General features: G+C 33.4%; 1 protein-coding gene across 1 annotated transcript; it reads right to left on the reverse strand.

The window, feature by feature from the left end:
* Window positions 1–1,551: 1,551 nt before the first annotated feature.
* Window positions 1,552–11,666, reverse strand: LOC123549982 (uncharacterized). Its single transcript, XM_045338427.2, has 8 exons — window positions 11,526–11,666; window positions 11,056–11,162; window positions 9,818–9,886; window positions 8,465–8,561; window positions 6,124–6,222; window positions 4,797–4,975; window positions 3,689–3,805; window positions 1,552–3,130 (listed from the first exon to the last, which is right to left on the reverse strand). The coding sequence occupies exons 1-8, from the start codon at window positions 11,557–11,559 to the stop codon at window positions 3,020–3,022; spliced, it is 813 nt and encodes a 270-aa protein (XP_045194362.2). The 5' UTR covers window positions 11,560–11,666; the 3' UTR covers window positions 1,552–3,019.
* Between the last annotated feature and the right edge of the window lie 11,125 nt (window positions 11,667–22,791).

The following is a 22,791-nucleotide window of genomic DNA, read 5'->3' on the forward strand; positions in this document are numbered from 1 at the left end:
GGCGCCAAATATAAACTATTTTCCAATGCTGCAAAAAGGCTAAGAGACCAATTTATACAGGAATTGCATGCCAGTATAACAAGCATGCCAAAACTAGAATACTTTTTACGATTTAAAACGATGTTAATGTTTGAACCGTATCTCACAAATGTAGAAAATTATTCAGTTGTTTTAGAATGTCTTCACGTACATTGATTGGCTATCTAACTGGAAGGTATAGTGGTATAACTAGGGATCAATAAATATGTCAAAATTGTAATTGAGATGTAATAGAATCTGAGTGGGATCCGGACAAAATCCCCTGCGGACAAAACCCCTTCACTCATTTTTGCATAGGCGGACAAAAATCAGGGTATCATGTGTTATTGACTTGTCCTAGATATAAAAACTTACGTTCAAAATATCTGCCAAAAATATCGGGGCCCAATCTGAAAATGTTTGATAATTTGTTGTCATCTGCTAAGAGAAAAGTCCAATTAAATATACAGTCAAACCTGTCTATAAAGACCACCCTTGGGAGAGGCAAAATGTGGTCTTTATTGGGAGGTGGTCTTTATTCACAGGTTAAAAGACGCTGTAAATGTTAAAATGGGAAGCAATGGGTCTTTAGAGCCAGGTGGTCTCTGTTCAGAGGTTGTCTTTAACACAGATTTGACTGTATTATTAGGTAAATATTTGAAGGGTGTTTATATATTAAGGGTTTGAAATCTTGCTTACAATTATGTATAGGCATGTTGCTAAAAACAGTTTTGAAAGTACTGTATACTGTTCATTAGCCAAACTCATGTATATGTCGATTATGCTAATAAATGTTGTTATTGTTGTTGTTGTAGTAATATAACGGAAATGGTTACGTAATATTATGCAACTGATAGGCACGTTGGTCATCAAGACCATAAAATTGTCGAGGATGTGGCCTGATTAGACCGGGTCATAAAAGTTACTGAAACAAATAATTAAGATGTCTTTGATCAATGCCATACTTAGTACGCACTGGAACAAATATATTACGCGGCCGAGATGTTTCTTATAATCTGTTAGTCCCAGTTTGTTTCTAATTTTATATCTGCTTAAACTTGTGACTTTTGTATGATACATGACAAAATAAACTCATCTAAAATGAAGATCATCATTTTGTGATGAATAGTGCAATACATTTCTTATTTAATACAGTATATCAACTAAGCCTAACATACCCCATGAGAACTAAAAATGCAAAGGAACTCGGCAGTAATAGTGCGTGTCATTTTTTCTCAATTGTATAAATTCACAATATATTAATGTAAACTGTTTAATAACATATTAACAAAACATAATCATGTACTGAATTTATTTTGTAAGTCAGGTGAACCTTTATATGAGCGGACACATAGGTCAGTAACATGGTTATACCCTTTACAATATATACACCTACAATTAGTCGAACTATATTACACAGATACATCGAATTGAATCCGTAAGTACGCAGAGGCTAATGTCACGACTGCCACACTCACCTTAAAATGATGTTGTGATAGGTAATACAGTCCGTAAGAAATAATGATAATATAATGATAATAATAACATCTTTATTTAAAGAGGATAACATAGTTGGCTATAGAGTTTCTAACACATGGTCCCCTAACATAATGATTTGAAAATTCTATCCTTAGTATTCTTTCAGTATAATTTAGTGGAAAAAAAATATGAAAAAAGGTGTAGATGATAAAAAGCACATTTTTATATGTAGATATGAATTCTAATAGGACCCGTTCCATCTTTCTATAAAACAAAGAAGGCTGAAAACTGTGTGTTATTAAACAACAATTAATTTCTCTGACGACAAAAGTATTACGTCATAGCGTCAGACGGCATAGCGGCGCGCTGGAAAAGAAACCAACAGAAAACATGCAAATATTTAATGGATGTCGTCAAGGATGTACTTAAAAATCCTTGGTAACGTGTTAGAATCGACATTATATATCTTATTTAGTAACATGCTCGTGATTCGTGAAATAAATTCATTAGTTTTCGTTCAAATGCGTATTGTTATATAATTCCTTCGCATCTGACATCTGAACAACTAAAAATAACTTTATTCAGTGACATATCACTAAATGATTGATATATCATTAATTATATCTATTGTGGTGCCTACAATGTATGAGAACTCATGAATAATAATGAACAGTGTACATAAATGCAATAATATTATCGTTGATATTGCGGGTGGTGGTGGTCATAAAAATTGAATGCACAAAATTAATATGGAAAATTAAATGAATAGTCTTAACCACGGAAGAACTTCTTGAAACTTTTATCATTACAAAATAAAACAATAGCAGAGTAAGTTTGATTTTGTTTATTGTAGATAATGACACGTGCAACATCCTCACGTTTTAACCAAACTATATTACACAGATATATACTGAACCGACGACAAGTACGGAAATATATATTATGGCCGCCGTACTGCACTAAAAGAACGTGGCTGTGATAAGAGTAACATTTTGAAACAGAACGCAATCAAGTTTTTTTTTATATTGAGTTTGTTCATAAGAGGTTACCTAGCTCCGACTTAAACCGAATAAATATTATAAATACAGCAGGCATCTGTGGACAAGCAGTTCAAGCAGGTGATAACGAAACACTTGCCCCTCATCGCTGCTGGCCCGAAACCGCGCTTTAGACATAGAACTGTTTCATTTGGGGAAGTCATGTGCGACTTGTGGTTCTAACCAGGTACACACCAAAAAGCTAAAGGAGCACATATTGCTTTCCTCCAGCATCAGAAGCAGAAAAGTCGCTATATGGCCTATATGGTTGAATCGGGGTGACGTTAAATCCAACAGAAATTACAAATATTAAGAGACTCCATAATCTAAAAGTACTAATGAACATAGCAACACTGATTACAAGTTAGGGGATACCATGTTTGTTATTATTAAAGTTCGGACTAATCTTTTATATTTGTATTGCATAAATAAAGGCAATTTCATTTAGTAGAAGAAACTCATTGATTTTGTCAAATGTTATAATATCAGTTTTTCCAATCCACTAAAACAAACTTATCAGCACTTGGGATATCCGTAGTAGTGTTTGTCGACACATGGTGAATCTTTAGCTGAGATCCACATGTTTGGATTGCCGCCTAAAAATATAGAAAGATTCAACAAAATAAAAAGTGTTTTTCTATACCTTGTATAACCTTCTTTTTCTTCAAAATCCGGAGGTAATGATTGATACCCAAACCCTTCGGTTTATGACCCTAATCTGTTTCCAACTTTTTATTCGTGATGATGCATTTCCCAAATGTATATCATGTTATCGATCATACATTAATTTTCAACAGCACATAAAAATAACTTTGCTGCGATGCTTCCATTGCTTTACAGAGTAAACAAATAATCAGTAATCAAATTGGAAAAAATAGCATTTAACCATAACTGTTAAATTTTTCTGAAGCATTATTGAAATGCCATAGTTGCAATTTGTCCCTTGTATATAGAAATATGTTATATGTAGTAATATCAGTTGGTATTCCACAAAAGCCACAGGTTGAAATTAGTTTACTGTCAAAACTAAATCGGTGACGAATGTACTTTATTAATCAATAAGAGAACAAGTATTGTTATTACTATTAGAGCTGTTAAGTACATTAATGACATTATTACTATTTGTACGGAAAAAAATGATATAGAAAATTTACCTGAAATCCATTCATTTCACATTTTATAAAAACACCGGCGACGGTGGCGCCACCGAAAACTGGTGTTATGGCAGCTATCGCCGTGTAGCTGGGGATACGGGGACAGTTCTCCAGGACCTAAAAATAGGCATATTGCTTTGAAACCTTTGAGATCTTATTCTTCCAAATAAAAACTTGAACTCAAATAGAAAGTTAGGATAAGTTGACGAACATTCGAGATATGTAGGGACTAGAGGTACTTTTTAAAAAATATATAGCCCAGACAGCAACTTCTGCGACCATGTTTAACCACGTTTTTCTATCTACACAGACTTAAATCAAGTATTAACTAGCATAGCCATTTCTAAACGTTCAAAGTAATGTCGGTTTCTGCAGTATCTCTCTTGTTTTAACGTTCGTATATTTTCTTGCGGTTGTAAAGAAAGACAGGGAGATAAACATCTGTAGAAATGGTCATTTAATGACACAGGTCATCAGATCATAATTTTCAAAACATAGTTAAATGTATGTGAGTAACTGGAACCATAATTAATTGTCATAATTGTAGTCGATTTTTGATGCTTATGGTATAAAGTACAGTTAAATTTCTTCTTTTTTGCATCAAATTTCAATAGCGTGGCTAACGCTTTTGACATTTCAATAGCGTGACGTATGCCTTAGGCATTTCATCTAAAGCTTTTGACATTTCAATAGTGTGACGTATGCTTTAGGCATTTCATTAACCTGACGAAAGATTTTGACATTTCTTAGGCATTTCATTAACGTGATTAACGCTTTCGACATTTCAATAGCATGACGTATGCTTTAGGCATTTCATTCACGTGACTAACGCTTTTGACATTTCAATAGTGTGACTAACGCTTTTGACATTTCAATAGTGTGACTGAGGCTTATGACATTTCAATAGTGTCACTAAGGTTTTGAGGGCTTTCTACATATTTTCACATTGTACAAGCGCGTTTTTACTTAATACTGCACAGAACACTCTGAATAACGTTGTTTCTACATCTGGTTTAAAATGACAGCACATGAAGCTACTTTCTAAATTTTCGAAACAAATACATAAACGAGGATGATCTCTAAGTATTGATGCCCAAAATTGATATACTTTTTCTCCTGGGATCCAGCTAGTTAAAGCCGGAGCACCACAATATTCTTGAATTAGCGCCTCGCTGGGCTGGTTTACACCATCCGGACATACTAGGGTACCAGGATGAGACACGCTGCTCCCCTTGACTAGTCCTGATATCACATCCATGTTGTTACACCCTTTAGAAACAAGGGGTGCTATGAGAAAATAGAATAAATAATATAAAAAACATAGCACCACACAGCATAAAAGAAATCATGAAAGATACCTTGAGAAGTGAACATTTTTGTATGTTTTCCGCTAATGTAAGATCAGACGTGTATTGAAACAATTACGTCAGGAAAACGCCTCAGCAGGTGAAATATGTCAATTGTTTACTTGGAATCTTTGATGACTTTTAAAACGTGTTCTATATTTTGTCTGTTTTATTATGAAATTTATTCTGTGAAAGAAAGCAGCGAAAGTGCGAAAATGACGTGCACAGCATTTGATTAAATTTTGGTAATTTTGTGAAAACTTGACTATTATACAGTGCTTTAGGGTTAGCGGATAGCTAACTATTTTTCCCATCATTTCAATTTAAAGAAACGAAATTCAATATTTTTTCCTATATATCAGACAGAAAGCAGCTATGGTTTTCAAAACATTCAGCTTTTAATAGAAATTCATGTGTTTTTTCTCTCCATGCCGTTGTTTACATATGTGCTGATTTAGGGTGTAGAGGATAGCTTTGGTCTTTTTTTACATTATAAGTTTAAAATCCACATCTAAACAAACCTCCCAAGATTTTTTTACTATAAATCATAATAATTATGTATTCACTTTTCAGAAACACCCAGCGTTTTAAATTTCTATCAAATACTTTTCATTCACTGAAGCTTTTTACATGCACACTGATTTATAGTCAGTAGAGGATGGCCTCGATTTTCATTTGTTGACATACGAAAAATAACACAAAAAACATATATTCAAAATGTATGTTAGAATGTCTATCTGCATGCAAATAAAAGAAAAATATGAAAAATTATACAATAATTCAAGTCTAAACACAAAAGTTTTCAACCTATCCTCTACACTCTAAAATCCGCTATACCCTAAAGCACTGTGGTTAATATCCAAATTGTTCGTAATGTTTCACATTCTTAGACATTGAATGTAATGACTATGATTGTACTGAGTAGAATTTATTGAAACTTGGTGTAATGATATATGATAAAGAAAAGCCAACACTTTATATATTGAACGATTAAAAAGTAATTTCAGTGATCAAACTTAGGAGTATTTAAAGATATATTTAGTATGTCTAACATTTTAAAGCAAGACTTTAAGTGGGATTATGAATCACCTTTAGTAGTTGTTGTTGTTGTCGTCGGTGTTGTTGTTGCTGTTGCTGGCGGTGTAGATGTTATTTTTGTAGTGGTAGAGGGAGCTTCAAAGTATTGAGCTGAAATAAGAAACCACGACGTCGCTGTCATGATAAAATATATCAGTTGTGTAAAAAAGTTTAATTCAATATGTAATACAGCGGACAAGCACTGAATACCAAGAACCTTACCTTATTTCCAGAGCTTCAACAAGACCGGAAATGGCTCCGAGGTTATGAAACTTAGTTTGGAGGTAAGTCTCAGCACGCAACAGAGCCGTTGGCCAGTTTTGAAACTACAAATATCAGATTGCTTACAATACCTTAACCCCGGTGTTACTTTATGTGGGAACCCTTTTTCAAATGATGAAAATTGTGTTCCCTGGTCGCACATGTGAGGACTTTTTAAAGTGTGGTATTTATATGGAGTTATTTTGATTAGAGGATATCCATAGAACCAGACTTACTATAGATGCATCAAGATAAAGTAATACGAGACATCAAATGAATTAAATCCCAAATGAATCCGCAGATACACAACTACATATACTGAGAAACATTCCTTTTAAGTTTCATGACTGTAGGTAAATATTTCTTTGAGGTTTTTGTGAAACAAACTTTTACGTCCTTACCTTTGACCTAAGTCAAGACCTGTAACTCTGCTCTTGCAGAGTGAAATTCAAACAAACCCAAGACACACAAATTCACATACTGAATAAAACTCCTATATTGTTTTCTAACTCTAAGTCAAATACTGCTGAGATGTATGTTGCGCAAAATTTAGACCAAGAGAATCATAACAAAATATCACGTACACAACTTCACTTGCTAAATCTCGAACGTGTCATGATTCTAGGTCAAACGCTTTTTGATATACGTGCACCGCAAACGTGTAGACCCTTTTAATATATTTTTGACGAAGTCACGGGCCATATGTTTTAGCTGGCTGAGTGAAATAACAAACAATCACCAGACGCACAATATCAAATAGTGAATAATATTCCTACAAGGGTAATGAGTCAAGGTGAAATACGTTTTGAGATATTTGCGACACAAACTTGAATGTCCTTTAGTCATACTACTGACTAAGTCTGACTATTTTATAGACTCTTAGAGAGTAAATTTGTAAAGAGAATGCATTTACTTTCATATATTTAAATGCTACCCAACAAATAGTGACTTGAACATATACTACTATACATCCATGTATGACCTACCTTTGTCTCTAGAGCTTCTCATGATTTCAAACTGTAGTAAGGATATTAATGTCCATGTTTAATAGTAGTATGAAGCCCCGCCCACTTAGCTAAATAATGGAGAGCGCAGATCTACTGATCGTGGTCTAAGTTCGAACCCCGCTTAAGGCGTATGTTCTCCGTGACAATTTGATCAGATACATTGTGTCTAAAATCATTCATCCTCCAACTCTGATTCATCTGGGGAAGTTGGCAGTTACTTGCAGAGAACTTGTATGTATTGGTAAAGAATCGAGGAACATTGGTTAGGTCAAAAGGCTAACTAAAGTACCACGTCCATATATGGTAGTTTGATAGCTGAAGTTTCGAGTTAAGGAACACAAAAATTTATACTACACAGCAAAAGAAACTATCCAGATGTGTAAGTGGTATATTTTGAAATGAAAAAATTGATTTTTCAAATTTGAATTGTTTCTTCATACCAAAATAAAATTAAACTTGAAAATCTTTACGTGATAAATTTTTAAAAATCAATCAACCGTGAAATAAGTAGTTCCACAATAGCCGTTTGAAAGGCTATATCTTCCGCGCGTCAGTTCATTGTAACATCCCAATTTGGCGCTCGCACTAAATTTGATTCAGTCGTGCGGTGCAACCAACAATATTTTTTAAAATTTATGCTGTTTTTCGAGTTAGTCAATTATCAATATTTCCAATGACAATAAAATTTCACGAAGAAAATTGTTAATTTCAAGCGCACGTGAATTTCGTGCAAAACGCCTATTGTGGGACTACTGACTTCACGGTTGATTGATGGTTTTTTCCAAAATTTTACACGTGAAGTTCTTCAAGTGTAATGTGATACGAAAAACACAAGTGATTTATAAATTTAAGTTTTTTAATAAAAATTTCCCCAGTTATAAAACTGGATAGATTTTTTTTTGCTGTTCAGTATAATATAATTACTTGAAATTTCAAGATACGTTGGTCAAAATGTAGACCAAATATAAAAATTTCGAGTACCATGTCGCACATTACCGGGAAGTTTAACTTACAACCTTGAAATGTTGTACAAATATAATTTGTTTGACCTGACGCCTCACATTTATGATTGCTAAAATACTAACAGCATGAATGCTGGTCACAGCCTGTAGACTGACAACATTCTCGGCATACAACTGGTCCTTTATGATGAAGATGATAGTGCGCATCCTTCGTACAATCCTAAACATGAAATAATTGAAATAAATCTATATGGTTAGAAAAAGACTTTACATTTAAAGAATTTGATTATTCGTAATATTGAAGTCCTGTTGATCAATCAGTTGAGCATTAAACAAAGTTTACGAATCCATAACATTCAGTTCTATTTATCATTTTGACAATACAGTCAAAGACTAAAATAAATTAGATGATGCAGTCCTAATCAATAAATGAAGATAACTAGTAAGGTTAGTTAATAAATTAGGCCTTTATACTGCATTTATAAGCCACGTTTTTACAATTCTTATCATCTCTATGTTTCATAGCCTCTGAATACTAAAACAGTTTATCAGTCACGTCAGTGCAGTCTTGAATATGGTTTTTAGTTAACAGTCCTAAACACTGAAAACATTTTGACATTCAGGTTCGTATGTGAGGGTCATTCTAGATATAATGCATCCGTAGCTACAAATTCGTTAATTTTTATATAAATCTACTTCATATTGTATTCTGATTGTTTCAGTTTCATTGGTACTTTTTATTTTGATAAAGTGTTTTTCCTTGCAAGAAAAGTATCTCTAGTCGTCTGCGATTTAAGGGCTTCTGTGGAAGCCGAAATAGTGTCTTTTTTTCACTGATACCGCAGAAATGTTTACATGCGAATATAAAATGACTAGTAAAAAATAAAAAGAAAAAATACAATTTTTGTGAATGTACATTTACCGTTATCTGTGTAAAAATGCAAATACATGTATCTATGAAATATTAATGGAAACAATGAAACAAACAACAAGGAAATGTTTGCAGTTTTTGATTTTATAATGCCTGAATTTTTTTAAGCTAAAAGATTTTTTTAAAAATAAATGCTGACATGTAACCATTGCATCCCTACATTCACAATTTTAGAAGCTAAGTTGAATATGTACATTTGAAAAGGATTTCCTAATTCTAAATCAAACTTCAAGCTATAGATGAGCATGGTGTATCTTAAACTAGATTACCCTAGAAGAAGTTGCAACATTCTGGGTATTGCAAAGCATACATAGGTACACAAGATTAAAAGATTGTTTTCGTTCAGTTTTAAGCCCCAGTCAGTATTAGTTTAGTCCTTAATAAAAATCACCAGCCAAGTAAGAACGATTCTTAACAATGGAATTATTTCATTAGTCATGCCAATGCATCCATAATAATTAGATAAAATTTCATCAGCCACTAAAATCAGTCAGTTTATTTTAGCCATCAGAAAACTATCATTTGGTACATTTATTGTAACTTACCTCGTGAGGCCCGCAGTGGTAACTAAAAATGTATTCTCCGCCGATGTCTTGCACATTTGTCACACAGAGCTGAAATGAAACTTACTAGTAACAACCAGCTTTAACATATGACATATAGTCTACAATAGTCACATTCATTATATATATTATGTTTTGTTAAAATAGTGAACATCTAAAAAACTTTATTAAACAAAATGGCGTCGTTTGGAGATATATCCCTTAATCGGACAACAGAGTTTCAAAAACAGCATTAATTTAATCACAGATAAAACATTTAGTCTCTCTGATTGCTCAATTTGGAAGTTTATAAGACTGATTTTGATTTCTGATACTCAAGGAAGAAAACACATAATGTTACTGCATCAGGTAAGACACGGAATCGTGATGATTATTTGCTAATTTTGTACATTTAGGCGGGTGTAAACCACAATGCGATTTCATACAAATCATCTTAGTGTCACAGTACTTCTCTGACGATTAACAAGCAATCATAATGTGGATTAGCTAAACTGATTCATTTGAAATGATGACCAATACAGAGCCTAAATGGAATTCATATTGAATTCATTAAACGAGTTGAATAGAACAATGAAATACGAGACTGTGCCGAGCATTTCATCAATTTTATTCAACGAGTTTAATTAAATTAATGTGAAAGACACAAACGTAACATTCTTTTTACAACATGTTAGCTTTTCCTGCTGAAACATCAACATTTCTTAGATATCTTAACCTATTATAGACAATCTAAATTCGACAAACGTCTCTTATAATTAAAACAACGTTAACGGAAAATCTTTATTACACTAGTGTAATACCAAATTATGTAACGGCTTTATTTCACTCCAACGACGTCGAAAGTGTGGTAATGTTGTATTCTCCAAAAGATTTAAAAGACCCGTCCTCAATTAATGTTAAAGTCACACATTTAGAATGTTAGTTGAGCATTTATTACAACATCTTGTAAAACCAAAAAAATGTTGAGCACAAGATAACTCCAGTCGAATTTAAAAGGTGTAAAGGATCTTTTCCACACAAAAATAATTACACTATGATTAACCATGATGTTAAATCATTAACCCCATTCCTCCGCGCAGCATATTAGATTTCTTCTATGAAAACTTGTAGCCACCCTCAACATCGGCTTCATCTTTTGAAATCAGACAAAATCAGATCTTTTCACATTTTTCCTAAGTAGGAAAGAATATCAGTTACGTCTGCAACAACAACAAGGTTACCTGTTTACAATTTTGAAAATGCCTACACACTTCTGGCCCTCTAACATTATCACAGTGACGGCATTGTTTTGTTACTCCAGCTCCTAGTACCAGCACGTGAGCAGTCGCTAAAATGTAACACATAGTAACGTTAGTATTATTCACAATAGCACTTTATATTTAAAAGAAATAAAAATCATTCCGTTTGCCATATGTTTAGCTGAAGTTGTTAGTTTTTCCTATATGTTTTCTCATTCTTGCGGACTGATGCATATATAGGGAGCAAACAAGCCAACACATCGTACAACAAGTTGTTTACGCCAAGTGTGTTAGCGCGTATAAAATACTCAAGACGAGATGGTATAATTCAGTCACCCTATTCCGCCAAACGGTCGATGATTTTCTGTATCGATTTAACCAGAAGTGATGCAAACTGTTGCATGGCATTTTTCTTATTTGATTCACGAAAATGAACTTTAAAATAAACTTACTGAACACTGTAATAAACAAGACAACACCCTTCATCTTTTTGTCACTGGTGGGATTTTATCTGTAAAAACTTGGCAATGATGTCATAGTTGACCTTCCACTAACCTGAGTAACCTAAATAAATCTTTGTTTTATGTTGATTAAAGCCGTTGTTTTAATATAGCTTTCTTTTGACCCAGTTTATTTTAACTTCCTGACAGCTCTTCTAATCTTCGTAAGAATTCTTTATGATTTCGCCGCTGTATATTTCTGTTATAAAAGAATTATCCATGTCTTTAAAGGATAGTTCAATTTGTTTTTTATTTCATATATCATTTCTTCTTTGTTTCGTCTAAAGAATTGGCAATAATAGTATGTGTAAAGCGATAAATTTTGGGTTTTGTTCTGTCTGAAAAACATTAATTCACAATATCTGTATGTAAAAAAATTATTACATACTAGGAAAACATGTTTTAGGATGAACTGAATTTATTGTTTGAATAAATTAAAGTTTAACCTTTAAAGTGTTTGACATGCATTAAAACAAAGTGATAAATAGTTAGGTTTACCTAGATTCTCGTAGTGGACTAAAACCCTATATACACGATAACTTTTAAAGCTACTCATCCACAGTTTTGGTGAATTTTTCAAAATGTTCATTAACATTAAGTTTGGCATAGTATGTATATTTGACACTGAAAAGTGATACAGCGGGTGAAAAAAGTTAGATATTGTAAAGTTAGATAAAGTTAGAAGAATGTAAATTTCCTACATTATTTGAAACCGTTGCAACCGCTTACTAACTTCTGCATTTTATTGGTTATTTATAAGAAGAATACCTTGCAAAAATCTTATGTCAAAAAGTTTGTACCACTTAAAGTTTGTACTCACTTTTTAATGGATGTTTGAGAGAAATTATTTTTCGCCTAAAAAGTGTGGGTTAGTCCATTTAAACTAAGCAAAAACCAAGTTCGCCAAGTTTTAGTCTGTTCGGAGTTGAAGAAATGTGAAACACTACTGAGAAGCCCACGTCCACATTTACGGTTTAATATAAAGAACAGCGGAAATATATGCACCGACTGAATAGATTGAACGTGGTCTATAAAAATATAATAACACAGAGTCAAATGTCAGGCGCGAATGTCTATGGATGAATCATGGTAATTAAATACTAATGCATGAAGGCTAAATAAATATATTAGAAGATCCTTTGGAAGCAAAAAACATTGCCAAGAGAACAATACCGGGTTCGATTTGTTTGAATATGTTCACGAGACGGAAGGAAATGTAACGTACTCCTCAGCGTAAAAGTTAAAAAATGTACAAAGACATTCGAACTAATTTGATGATACAGGTCACGTCAGGAGGAGAGATCTGAACTAGTTCGGTGAGACCTCTTCTTGCGTTTACATTAGTAACTTATTTCAGCTTAAACTTTGATATGGTTTTACTTTGAGATGTATATCTTCATCATACTTAGACTTCTCTTTAACTAAGAGTTTCAAACTCTTGACAAGTTTTGGATTTTAGATTAACTAAAACAAAATGAAAAATTTTCAATATAGACTAAGTCTTGTAAAAATGTTTAAGTCAAGCTAGGCCTAAGGCACTTCTGTTAAATTTACTCACCAACAAAAACATTTAATATATACCATACCTGGTAAAATCCAAAATTATAGAATAAATCTCAATACAAGAGTTGTCAATTTGATATGTTGTAAGATGTAAGATATTTTAATTTTTATCAGAGATGAAGAAGGCTCTAATCTTATCAAAGTATATTCTTGCGTAATAACAACGTATTATTTATATGCTTAAAGGAAAGCAGTCAAGAAGTGTCAATCTGAGTTTAATTGATAACTGTCCTTATTTGTATTATCACCTTCAAAGTACTATAGTTATTTACAATTTAAAACTATTTTCCTACTGTTAAACATGCAAATGTATTGCGAATTTATCGACTAGGTGACGCAGCTATGGTCTTGAAATATCGCTCGGGTCGTTTATTCCAAATGCAAGTTGCGTGGTACGTCATAACTACATTTCATGTCTCTACTAATAAAATTGAATGGTGCAGGAAATATTTTATAACGTGCATAATGATAATGCACTCTGCAAATGACAATAACTCCGAGGTGTAAGTATGACCGCGTGTTTTGAGCCTTGACTAATTTATGCAGGACAGCTGATTCGCCAAAAAAGGGGTAGGAATGTAATACATAGTAAAGCGGTACAAGTTATCGTTGAACGTAAACGAATGCATGGCCCAAAGGATATGGCGTTGGGTTCACAAACTTGCTTTTCGAGGTTCGAGCCTTGGTAAGTTCACATTTTTTTAATAGTTTGTTTGTTATCATTACGCTCTACCAATTGCGCCAGCGATATAATCAAGTTCATGGAAAACAAAACATAATATCAACTTACTCTATAGAGATTTTTCATCAAGGTATGGACCGAATATCGATATAACTCAATTGAAAAAAAATGTATCCTTCCGTCACGGCTCAAAACACGCGGTCGAACTATATACCACCGGGGTTTCGAAATTATAAATTGGAGAAAGTTGTCATTCTCAACAATTAAGCTCACCGTCAACACAGAGAAAACTCCGCTCAATGTTAAACTTTTCCTGATGTATCCGTCCTCGTTATCTCCCATGAGGTGCAATAAATACCAAAATCACGAGTATTCTACAAATAAATGCACAGGGAAATCAATCTGTCCTTACTGCTTAGGACCCCATAAACACTATGAATGCCAGCACTATACAATGAAACCATTCGCAGTCTGCCAAGGGTCAAATAGCGCTGCCTACAAGGGTTGCATACACTAATTGCTTGGAGACCATGAACAAGAAAAAGCAAGTGATTAAAAACGAATATGGGGTCAGAATAAAAGAAGCTGGCCTCACACACTCAGAACCACTGACATGTGATTATATACACATGATATTCTAATAACAGTATTTACAACTTGTAATGATACACTCGGCCTGATGGGCCTATATGTCGCCAGTATCATACTATGTTTTGTGAGTGATTATATACATACATTAAGAGTAATAATTACAATTTGAGTTAAGAAGGTCTGCAGTTTGCAGTTCGCAATTCGAATCGTGAACTGCAGACCAACGTAACTCAAATGTAATTGCAGGCATAATTATAAAATAAATGTCTTTTGAAATCGAAGAAGAAAAGAGATCGAAAAAAGTCCGCCAACATTGGCGGGATTTATTTTGATGTAGTATTTTAACCAAAAAAAAATTATATATATTATACAAACTTAGGCTAATATTGTTAAGATACGGTTAATTACAATGAAATTGGCATTTAATGGCATTTAGCGGCAACTGAAATACTTTGTCTACCGTTAAAACCATAAACGATTTTAATATCACAGTAACTCTTAAATAACTAAATATATTATTTATGATACTTTAAAAGATATGCAAAAGTCAATAACACATTTTATGTTTTATGTTTGTAAAAAAGAGAAACCTGTAGGTTTTCGTTGTGGTTATAACACTGATGTCATTTATGAACTATAAATGCCTTTAATTATTACTGAAGAAAGATGTTCAACTAGTGAAAATCATATTTTGTTGAAGGGAAAATCATAATTTTTACAAAAAGAAATAAAGATATAAAATTAAATGGAAGGGTGAAGAAGATGAATACAAAGAAAGGAAATTTCCCTAATTACACAGTAAATTTAGATAACTTTAAAACTCATAAAAGAAATACATCAAATAGAGATAAACTGGTTTCCAAATCATTCCATTAACCGAAACTATTTAAGAAACATATACTTTGCTAAAGATTTTAGATCAGTTTTTTTTTGTTTTTAGCTGGGTTTAACGTCACACCGACACAATTTCGGATATACATACTTTAATCTAATTTGATTACATTATTATAATACATGTATGTATCTTTAGCTATTGTTATAAGTATCAATGCATATCGATGATAATAAAAGAGTGTTGTATGAGATATTTGGTTTTTATTTTGAGTAATAAAATAAACGTATATTTTCACAACTAAATAAGACAGAGATAATGCATTCTTTTTTTTTTACTAAAGAAAAAAACTGTTAAAACTTCGATACTAACGTTTCAAATCTCTTGGTGAAATATCTTACCATGAAGATAGAACATTTTTTTTCTCGAAATGTTGCAGGACCTTATTTGTTTGAACAAAGTGTCATATTTATAAAGAGAAGTTATAGTTCACTTCAGGATGGATAAGCACATATGCGTTTTTTTATTCTCGAGTAGCATATTTCTGGAATGGCACAGAAAGAATTAAAACACAAGCTTCAAAAATATGATATTCTTTATACAATGTATATAATCTTTAACATCACATCGAGTTCTTATTTCCGGCTTCGCTTACCGCCATCATCTGAAAAACAAACAAATTTACAAACACTACAGATGTCTGAAGAATATGAGGTGGCTTGATTGCTTATTCCTCATTTTATTCTGAGAGTAGAGGGTGAATATTGTTATGTTTTGTCATCTGGTCGGTAGACAATCTTTTCTTTCCTTGAAGACGATCGCCTGAGGTCAGTAGTAATTCTTATTCGTTTCTGTCTGTAAGTCAAAGGTTAGAGGTCAAGTTTGCATTGACACAGATATTGTTTCGGTTCAACAACTGCTGTATGTGGCATGATATGAACAACTGTGACCTACATTTTATGGAACTATTACATCGAAGGTCACATTGACATTGATTTAGACCAATTAACTCAAAAATTCTTATGCCGTTAAACTTCCGATGTTATGTGCTTGTGTCAGTAGATATTGGTTTTGGTGTTCAGCCAAAATCTCTGGTATCTCGAAATTGAATTTGATTTCTTATCAGTAACTGAAGAATGCTTGAGACTTTACTCATCAATATCCTGCTTGTTCTCAGTAGATGTTCTCTACTTATTTTATCTGTATGTGCCTTAACCCTTACCCTGCTTAATTTCTATTATGAACCTGTCCATCTTTCAATTTGGACAGTACTATCAACTGTCAAAAAGGGGTGCCGACCAAAAAAAAAAAAAAACTGACTGAATAGCGAACAGTGCAGATCTTGATCAGACTGCACGGATTTGCAGGCTGATCATGATCTACTCTGTTCGCAAAGGGAGAATCAGTCTTGTCCAGCATGATAAGAGTTAGGGCGGACTTTGGGATGTAGGGTTGGGGAGGAGTTGTCACTTTGTCAAAATTCAAGGTTGCATTTTTCCTAAAGCTGAAATTAACATTAAGTATCAATTTTATTTATTTATTTTATGTATTTACATCTTTTTCCTTTCGGCAGTATAAACAATGTGCACATATAACTAGTGTACAAACAAGGTAAAACAGTAGAAGAACAAGTTCATCTAACATATTATTTAGAATCAAGATCCGTTAACGAAATATATCCCGAAGGAAAATAATGAAATTTTAATGAAACCTGCCAAAAGACAAAACAATGACTTGTTCCCCATATCATACGCGTCCAAAATATGCAATTTTTATTCGAATTTTTCTTTAATATGTCATTATTACTTAGCTGTTTCCTGTGGACAAAATCCGCATGTTTTACGACACCTCTTTTGTGCGAGAGCATAGCCAGCACCAGCGGCAGGATTACAATATCCGAAATGTGTCATGTCTGCGCAGGTAAATGTGACGTCATCTGAGTCCATGCAAGATTGTGTTGTCGTCTGCGTCGTGGGAATAGTGACCACAAAATCTGCGTATGTTAATATTTTGCGTTAAACGATGACATTTTATGGGGAGAAAAAGTCTCAAAGAAGAAACATTGGCTAAAACGGTCGCCCTTAAGACACTATTTAATAATTGTTTGTGTAAGGGTATTTTCAACTTGTTGTCAGATGGTCTAACTATGCGCTAATTAATAGAAATTTTCACGACACCTTACAAATATAAACGTGTCAACAAGTACAAACGTTGCTGCGGATCCCCCACCCCCCACACATACACATAAAAAGTACTACATTTATTTGCACAATTATTTTGCAAAGTTAAGTTTTAATAAAACTACCTACAATTAATTATTCCCAAATGTATTATATATTATATAAAAAGGTATTATTCAAAAAAAACAAAATTCACCAGTTTTTTAACAGATTTTCTTCTACATGTACCTCTTGGATGCACGGTAACACAAACTGTTTTCTTTTCATTTTGTCATCTGTGTGTGCCGTTTAAGACAATGAATCATTGATATTTACATTCAATTTTAAATAAGTTTAAACACAGAAAACAAATACACAGTACAAAGTTCTCAAACTTAGACATAGTTTAGTTTGAGCATCTACTATTGTAACTATAGTATACCTATTATGGCATCGAACTGTCTCTAGTTAATGCATATGACGTAATTTTTACACTATAGCGTGGCTCGTCTAGTTTCAAAGCGGCGGAGAAAGGTTAGAAAATATTGCAAGGGCTTTGGAATTACAGCATTTCAGTGATTTATCTGAATTATTTTTGTTTTCTATTGCTGTGAAAAGATAGCTGGAACACAAGGACCGTGAAGGACTTTGGCTGGTTGGTAATGTGGCCTTTATAATTGTCCAAACTATTTATTTATAAAAAGTAAAAGAGAAGAATGTGCGCCGCCGTATTTGTAAAACTACTTCTTTACCTCCGGCAGTAAGGAGCAGTTGGCTCTACTGTAGTAGAAACTAAAGTAAGTTCGATCACGCGCATGCTCAGAAACACTAGTCTTCCTTTTTCTTACTATACTATACAATAGAAGGTGATCGAACTAGACCATCAATCCAGAGGCGGGTCTTTTAAAGTTTCTTATCATTAGAACAGTAAGATTACCTTATTATGAGAGCCTTATGTCAGAGCCGCACCATGAGAAAACCAACAAAGTGCATTTGCGACCAGCATGGATCCAGACCAGCACTGTTCGCTTTCAAACCCTATTGCAATTAGAGAAACTGTTAGCGAACAGTATGGATCCTGACCAGACTGCGCAGATGCACAGGCTGGTCTGGATCCATGCTGGTCGCAAATGCACTACCATGTTGGTTTTCTCATGGTGCGGCTATTTATTTTTTATTTTATTGACATGCGTAATATTGACATGTGAGCTACATATACTTCCTGTGTTATATCTTATATAATGTGTACAATATTTTCACATATAAAGTAAAATATTAGTACTTTGTTTTGTTGTTGCAGTTGCATCAGGAACAGTAGTTTTTGTTGTTGGTTTTGGTGTTGTTGTTGTTGTTACAGGTGCAGGCGTTGTCGTTGTTGTTGTTGTTGATATAGGTGCAGTCGTTGCTTTTGTTGAAGTTAGAGCAGCTATAAAGATGAACAATCTTCGAAATAAATGAGATATTTCATCATTAAATACATTCAAATTGGCTGTAGACTAGTTGTATTTGTAGAGATGCAGTTGTCTTATCGAGTAAGAACCGTTGTTTCCAGTTTCTAGTGGCATTACAAACCATTATTTATGAATTACAGTGAGATACTGGGTAGTGTCAGTGAGATTTTATTCATATCAGTCATACTATAACAAATTTGGCTTTACCAATCAGTGTATAGATCTAATTTTTCACGTAATACCCCATTCTAGCATAAAACTGCTGTTCATGTCACTTTTTGGGGGTGTTTTAACAGGAGAGAAAATTTAACGTGTGTTAACAGAGAGATTCTCGCGCTCACGTGCTGTTCTAACACCTTTTTATATATGCGCGTTCCGTGGCAGAGCGTTAACGCATTACGGCCCAAAACGGATAATTCAAATGGAAATGACGTCAACGTGAAAAAACAACTCGGATATTCCCGCGCATTTCATGGAAATTTAATGACGTTAAGGGATAATGTATTCATTTATTATTTTTTTCGCGTTTTATGCTAGAATAGCGTTAGCGCATGTTATTTTCGTGTTATAATATCTTCAGAATCCCTCGGGATACGTTGGTACCCTCGCCCTGCGGGCTCGGGCACCAACCAATCCCTCGGGATTCTGCAGACGTTATAACACGAAAAAACATGCGTTATCCTTACAGTCACACATTCGGCCTAGCCACGGATGGAAACGTAGTAATCCGTATCGATCCGTACGGATTGATACAGATTACTACTTTAAGGTACGGCTCAGGTACAGATCGATACGGATTACTACGTTTCCATCCGTGACTAGACGTAAGTATCCGCGTCGTATGTGTGACTGGGGTATAAAACAGGATGAAAAATATAATCGTGCTTTGCTTCGTTCTTAATTAATAGTACATTTTTCCATTCAAATAACGTTAATCAACGAGAATTCCTATTTTATATAATATTAATATGTTATCAATAAGAAAAAGAATTTGAACTTTATGTCGTGTGGATCTTTGCAAAGTCACAAGACGTCTGCCGCCAGTTTCGTTTACGTGCGTCTGTTTCACGTACTCAGATAAAAACGAGACAAAGTTCATATCTTAATCTGTATCTTTTGTTATTTTCCACGTATATGCATTTTACGCATGTATTGTTAAGAGACAGGTCTTTTCTGACATTCTACAACTGTTGAACATGTCCGATTTTCGTACAGGCGCACACGCAAGCAATACACAAATGAGACATTGTTCATTTTTTTCAATGACATTAGCGTTCGTAAACATCTAGTAAAAATGTCTTATTTCTCTGTGAGATATAATCCACACACCCACACACAATTTTATTAAGATTCTTGTAGATATCAAAATCATGTAGCTAATAATTATAAGCTTATGTACATGCACCCAATAACCGTTGATCTTGTATACCTAAGGCTCAGACTTAGCGTTTAAGATTTTCTATATTATCAAAATCTTTGTGTAATTTAAAGATTGATATTCCTTCTTATAAATGGAATAAGGTATATTTAAACCTTGTTACAGAGCAATTTTATATAATTTATATCAGGTCACAGCCTGCTGAAGAAGATCCTCAGCTTATACAGAGGTCAGGCTTGAGCTATGTGCTGATTCAAAAGATGCTAATGACAGTGGATAATCCATTCTGAGCTGTTCTAGGACCATTCACCAACGTTCCAAAACACTGATGGAACTGAAGGCAGTACCTGTACTGGTGTCTGGCCTGTGATTTCAAGTATAGTATGTATTGACTGAGTTAGTCTCAATGTTTCCTACATTTGCAAACTCTATTATAATTCAAACCATGCTAGATTTTAATTTTACTCAAAAGGAAATAAAGGAGAACAATAAATAAAATCATGCTTGCAAAATATACTGCACAGAAACCAAATTGATACCCTGATACCCTGAATGGAGGCACTTCATTTACAAACATTTGAAATGGATCAGTCTGATTTTGACCAGTATTGGTTTTGGTTTGAAACTTTCACTTATGATAATTTGCATGCCTAGCTCAGAATATAAAGCACTAGACTATAAATCAAGAAAAGTTGGAAGTTTGATCCTTTGGCTATGCATGCAATATCTTTAACAGTTTGAGAAAAGAACATGACTAGTCATTTGTCCAATATTTCTTACTCATTTACAATGGGAAGTTGTCTGTGAGCACAAGTCATTTCTAGTAAAGAATGCAGGAACACTTGATAGGTTAACTGAACACCATTACATGGCTGAAATACTATGGCAAAATTGAATCATATTGAAACAAAAAACAAAACAAAGGAAATTTCGCTCCATAAATGCATAACAAAAATAAAATTTGTGATAGTGTACTGTATATAACACAGAAAAAACAATTCCTTTACAGATTGATGTACCTCCTCCTGATGTATCTCCTTGAATACAATATATCTGCCATGTGAAGGAACAAGCTGCAAGATATACTGTGGAAGTGGTGGCCTATGTAAAAAACATTTTATTTAAAGAATATAAGAAATCTGGACATTTTGTGTGTATAGACTTTCATCAAGATTCTGAGAAAGTTGATTTATTAAACAAAAATAGTCATATTGTGTCTTCAAAGCTGAAAAGATTAAGATCTTAGGAAAACATTAGGACTCAAGAAAAGTAATGGTGTTATGGAACTGTAGTGTTCAACATTTAAATTGTTTTTTTTTGGTTTTTTTTCACTACATTTTGTGAAGAGGGTTCCATCACAAGATGCGACATATTAGTAAGAATGAGATGTAGTTTATGGAAAAAAGTATTTTGCTTTAAATGTGCAGACTTTAAGTTACATAAAAAATCAAAGCTGTAACAATAAAGCTTGATTAAAAAAACACACCAGTCTTGATGATAAAACTTTTCAACAAGATCATTCGACATTAGCCTCTATTTATTATATGGTAGTGTATACGGTCGGTAATTTTAATACTGCAGTATAAATAACTATAAAATAACTAAATATATTATCTATAATTATTAACATTGTATATTATAGTATGTTTGTAAAAAGGCTGTCGTACGTACGGTTCTACCCAGGTGTCCCCCAGCCAGGAGTACAGCTGGCTCTTTTTCTCCACAACCACCTGCTGGCAAACCTGACACGTGACTTAACCACGTTTAACCAAACAACATCAACAAAACAAAAACAATTATCATTTATGATATAATAATATCATTGATGGTTAATTGAAGAAAGATGTTCATAAGGGAAGTTTTGATATTATCTTATAAGAATAAATGAAAGCATAAAAAACACAAACAAAGAGATTTACAGAAAGGAAAATGTATCCCTGAATTAGCCAATTATGTAATTTTGATATTGAACCTCAGACTTTCAAAGTAATAAAGGAAATATAACAGAAAAAGGGAGACATTGATTTCTAATTTCAAATACAAATTGTTACAAAACATGTATTTTGTTTAAGATTCTACTTATGTTTGTGTTGTGTTTAATGTCACATGGACATAATTGTAGGTCATATATCACCATTATTAGCATTATATGGTTGAAAAAGACTCAATTTGCGAGCACCTTTTGGAACAATAGTACTAAATAAAACATTTTTTCCAGCTTAAAGTAACATTATCATGTTTTATGTAAGCCATTTCCTGTTTTTATTTCATTGTGGACCTATACTTGACATTTTGGTAGCATTTTGAAGGAGTTTTTTTGCATTTACAGAAATGTAAACAAACCTTATTACTCATGTGTTCATACCCACATTTTAGCTGTCAGTTTGGAAGATATTCCATTGTGTTGACCTGTCAGACAAAAAATCTCTCTTAGAAGATCGTGACCCCTACTTTTCTTGGTGTTCTTTGGTGGTTTATAGGTCATTTAAGAACATAAGGCTAGTATTTTTAAAATGGGCCTGGCTATGTGTTACAGCTCTTAGAAGATTGTTAATCTTATAT

This window comes from Mercenaria mercenaria, chromosome 6 (assembly GCF_021730395.1).
Source record: "Mercenaria mercenaria strain notata chromosome 6, MADL_Memer_1, whole genome shotgun sequence".
Taxonomy (NCBI): Eukaryota; Metazoa; Mollusca; class Bivalvia; order Venerida; family Veneridae; genus Mercenaria; species Mercenaria mercenaria.

Excerpts from the sequence above, each read along its gene's own strand:
- LOC123549982 (XM_045338427.2), bottom strand. The coding sequence starts at position 11,559 with ATGAAGGGTGTTGTCTTGTTTATTACAGTGTTCA. Across the intron at positions 9,887-11,055 it reads ATTTTCAAAATTGTAAACAG|CTCTGTGTGACAAATGTGCA; the intron begins GTAACCTTGTTG and ends GTTTCATTTCAG. Across the intron at positions 8,562-9,817 it reads ACCACTGCGGGCCTCACGAG|GATTGTACGAAGGATGCGCA; the intron begins GTAAGTTACAAT and ends TTTCATGTTTAG.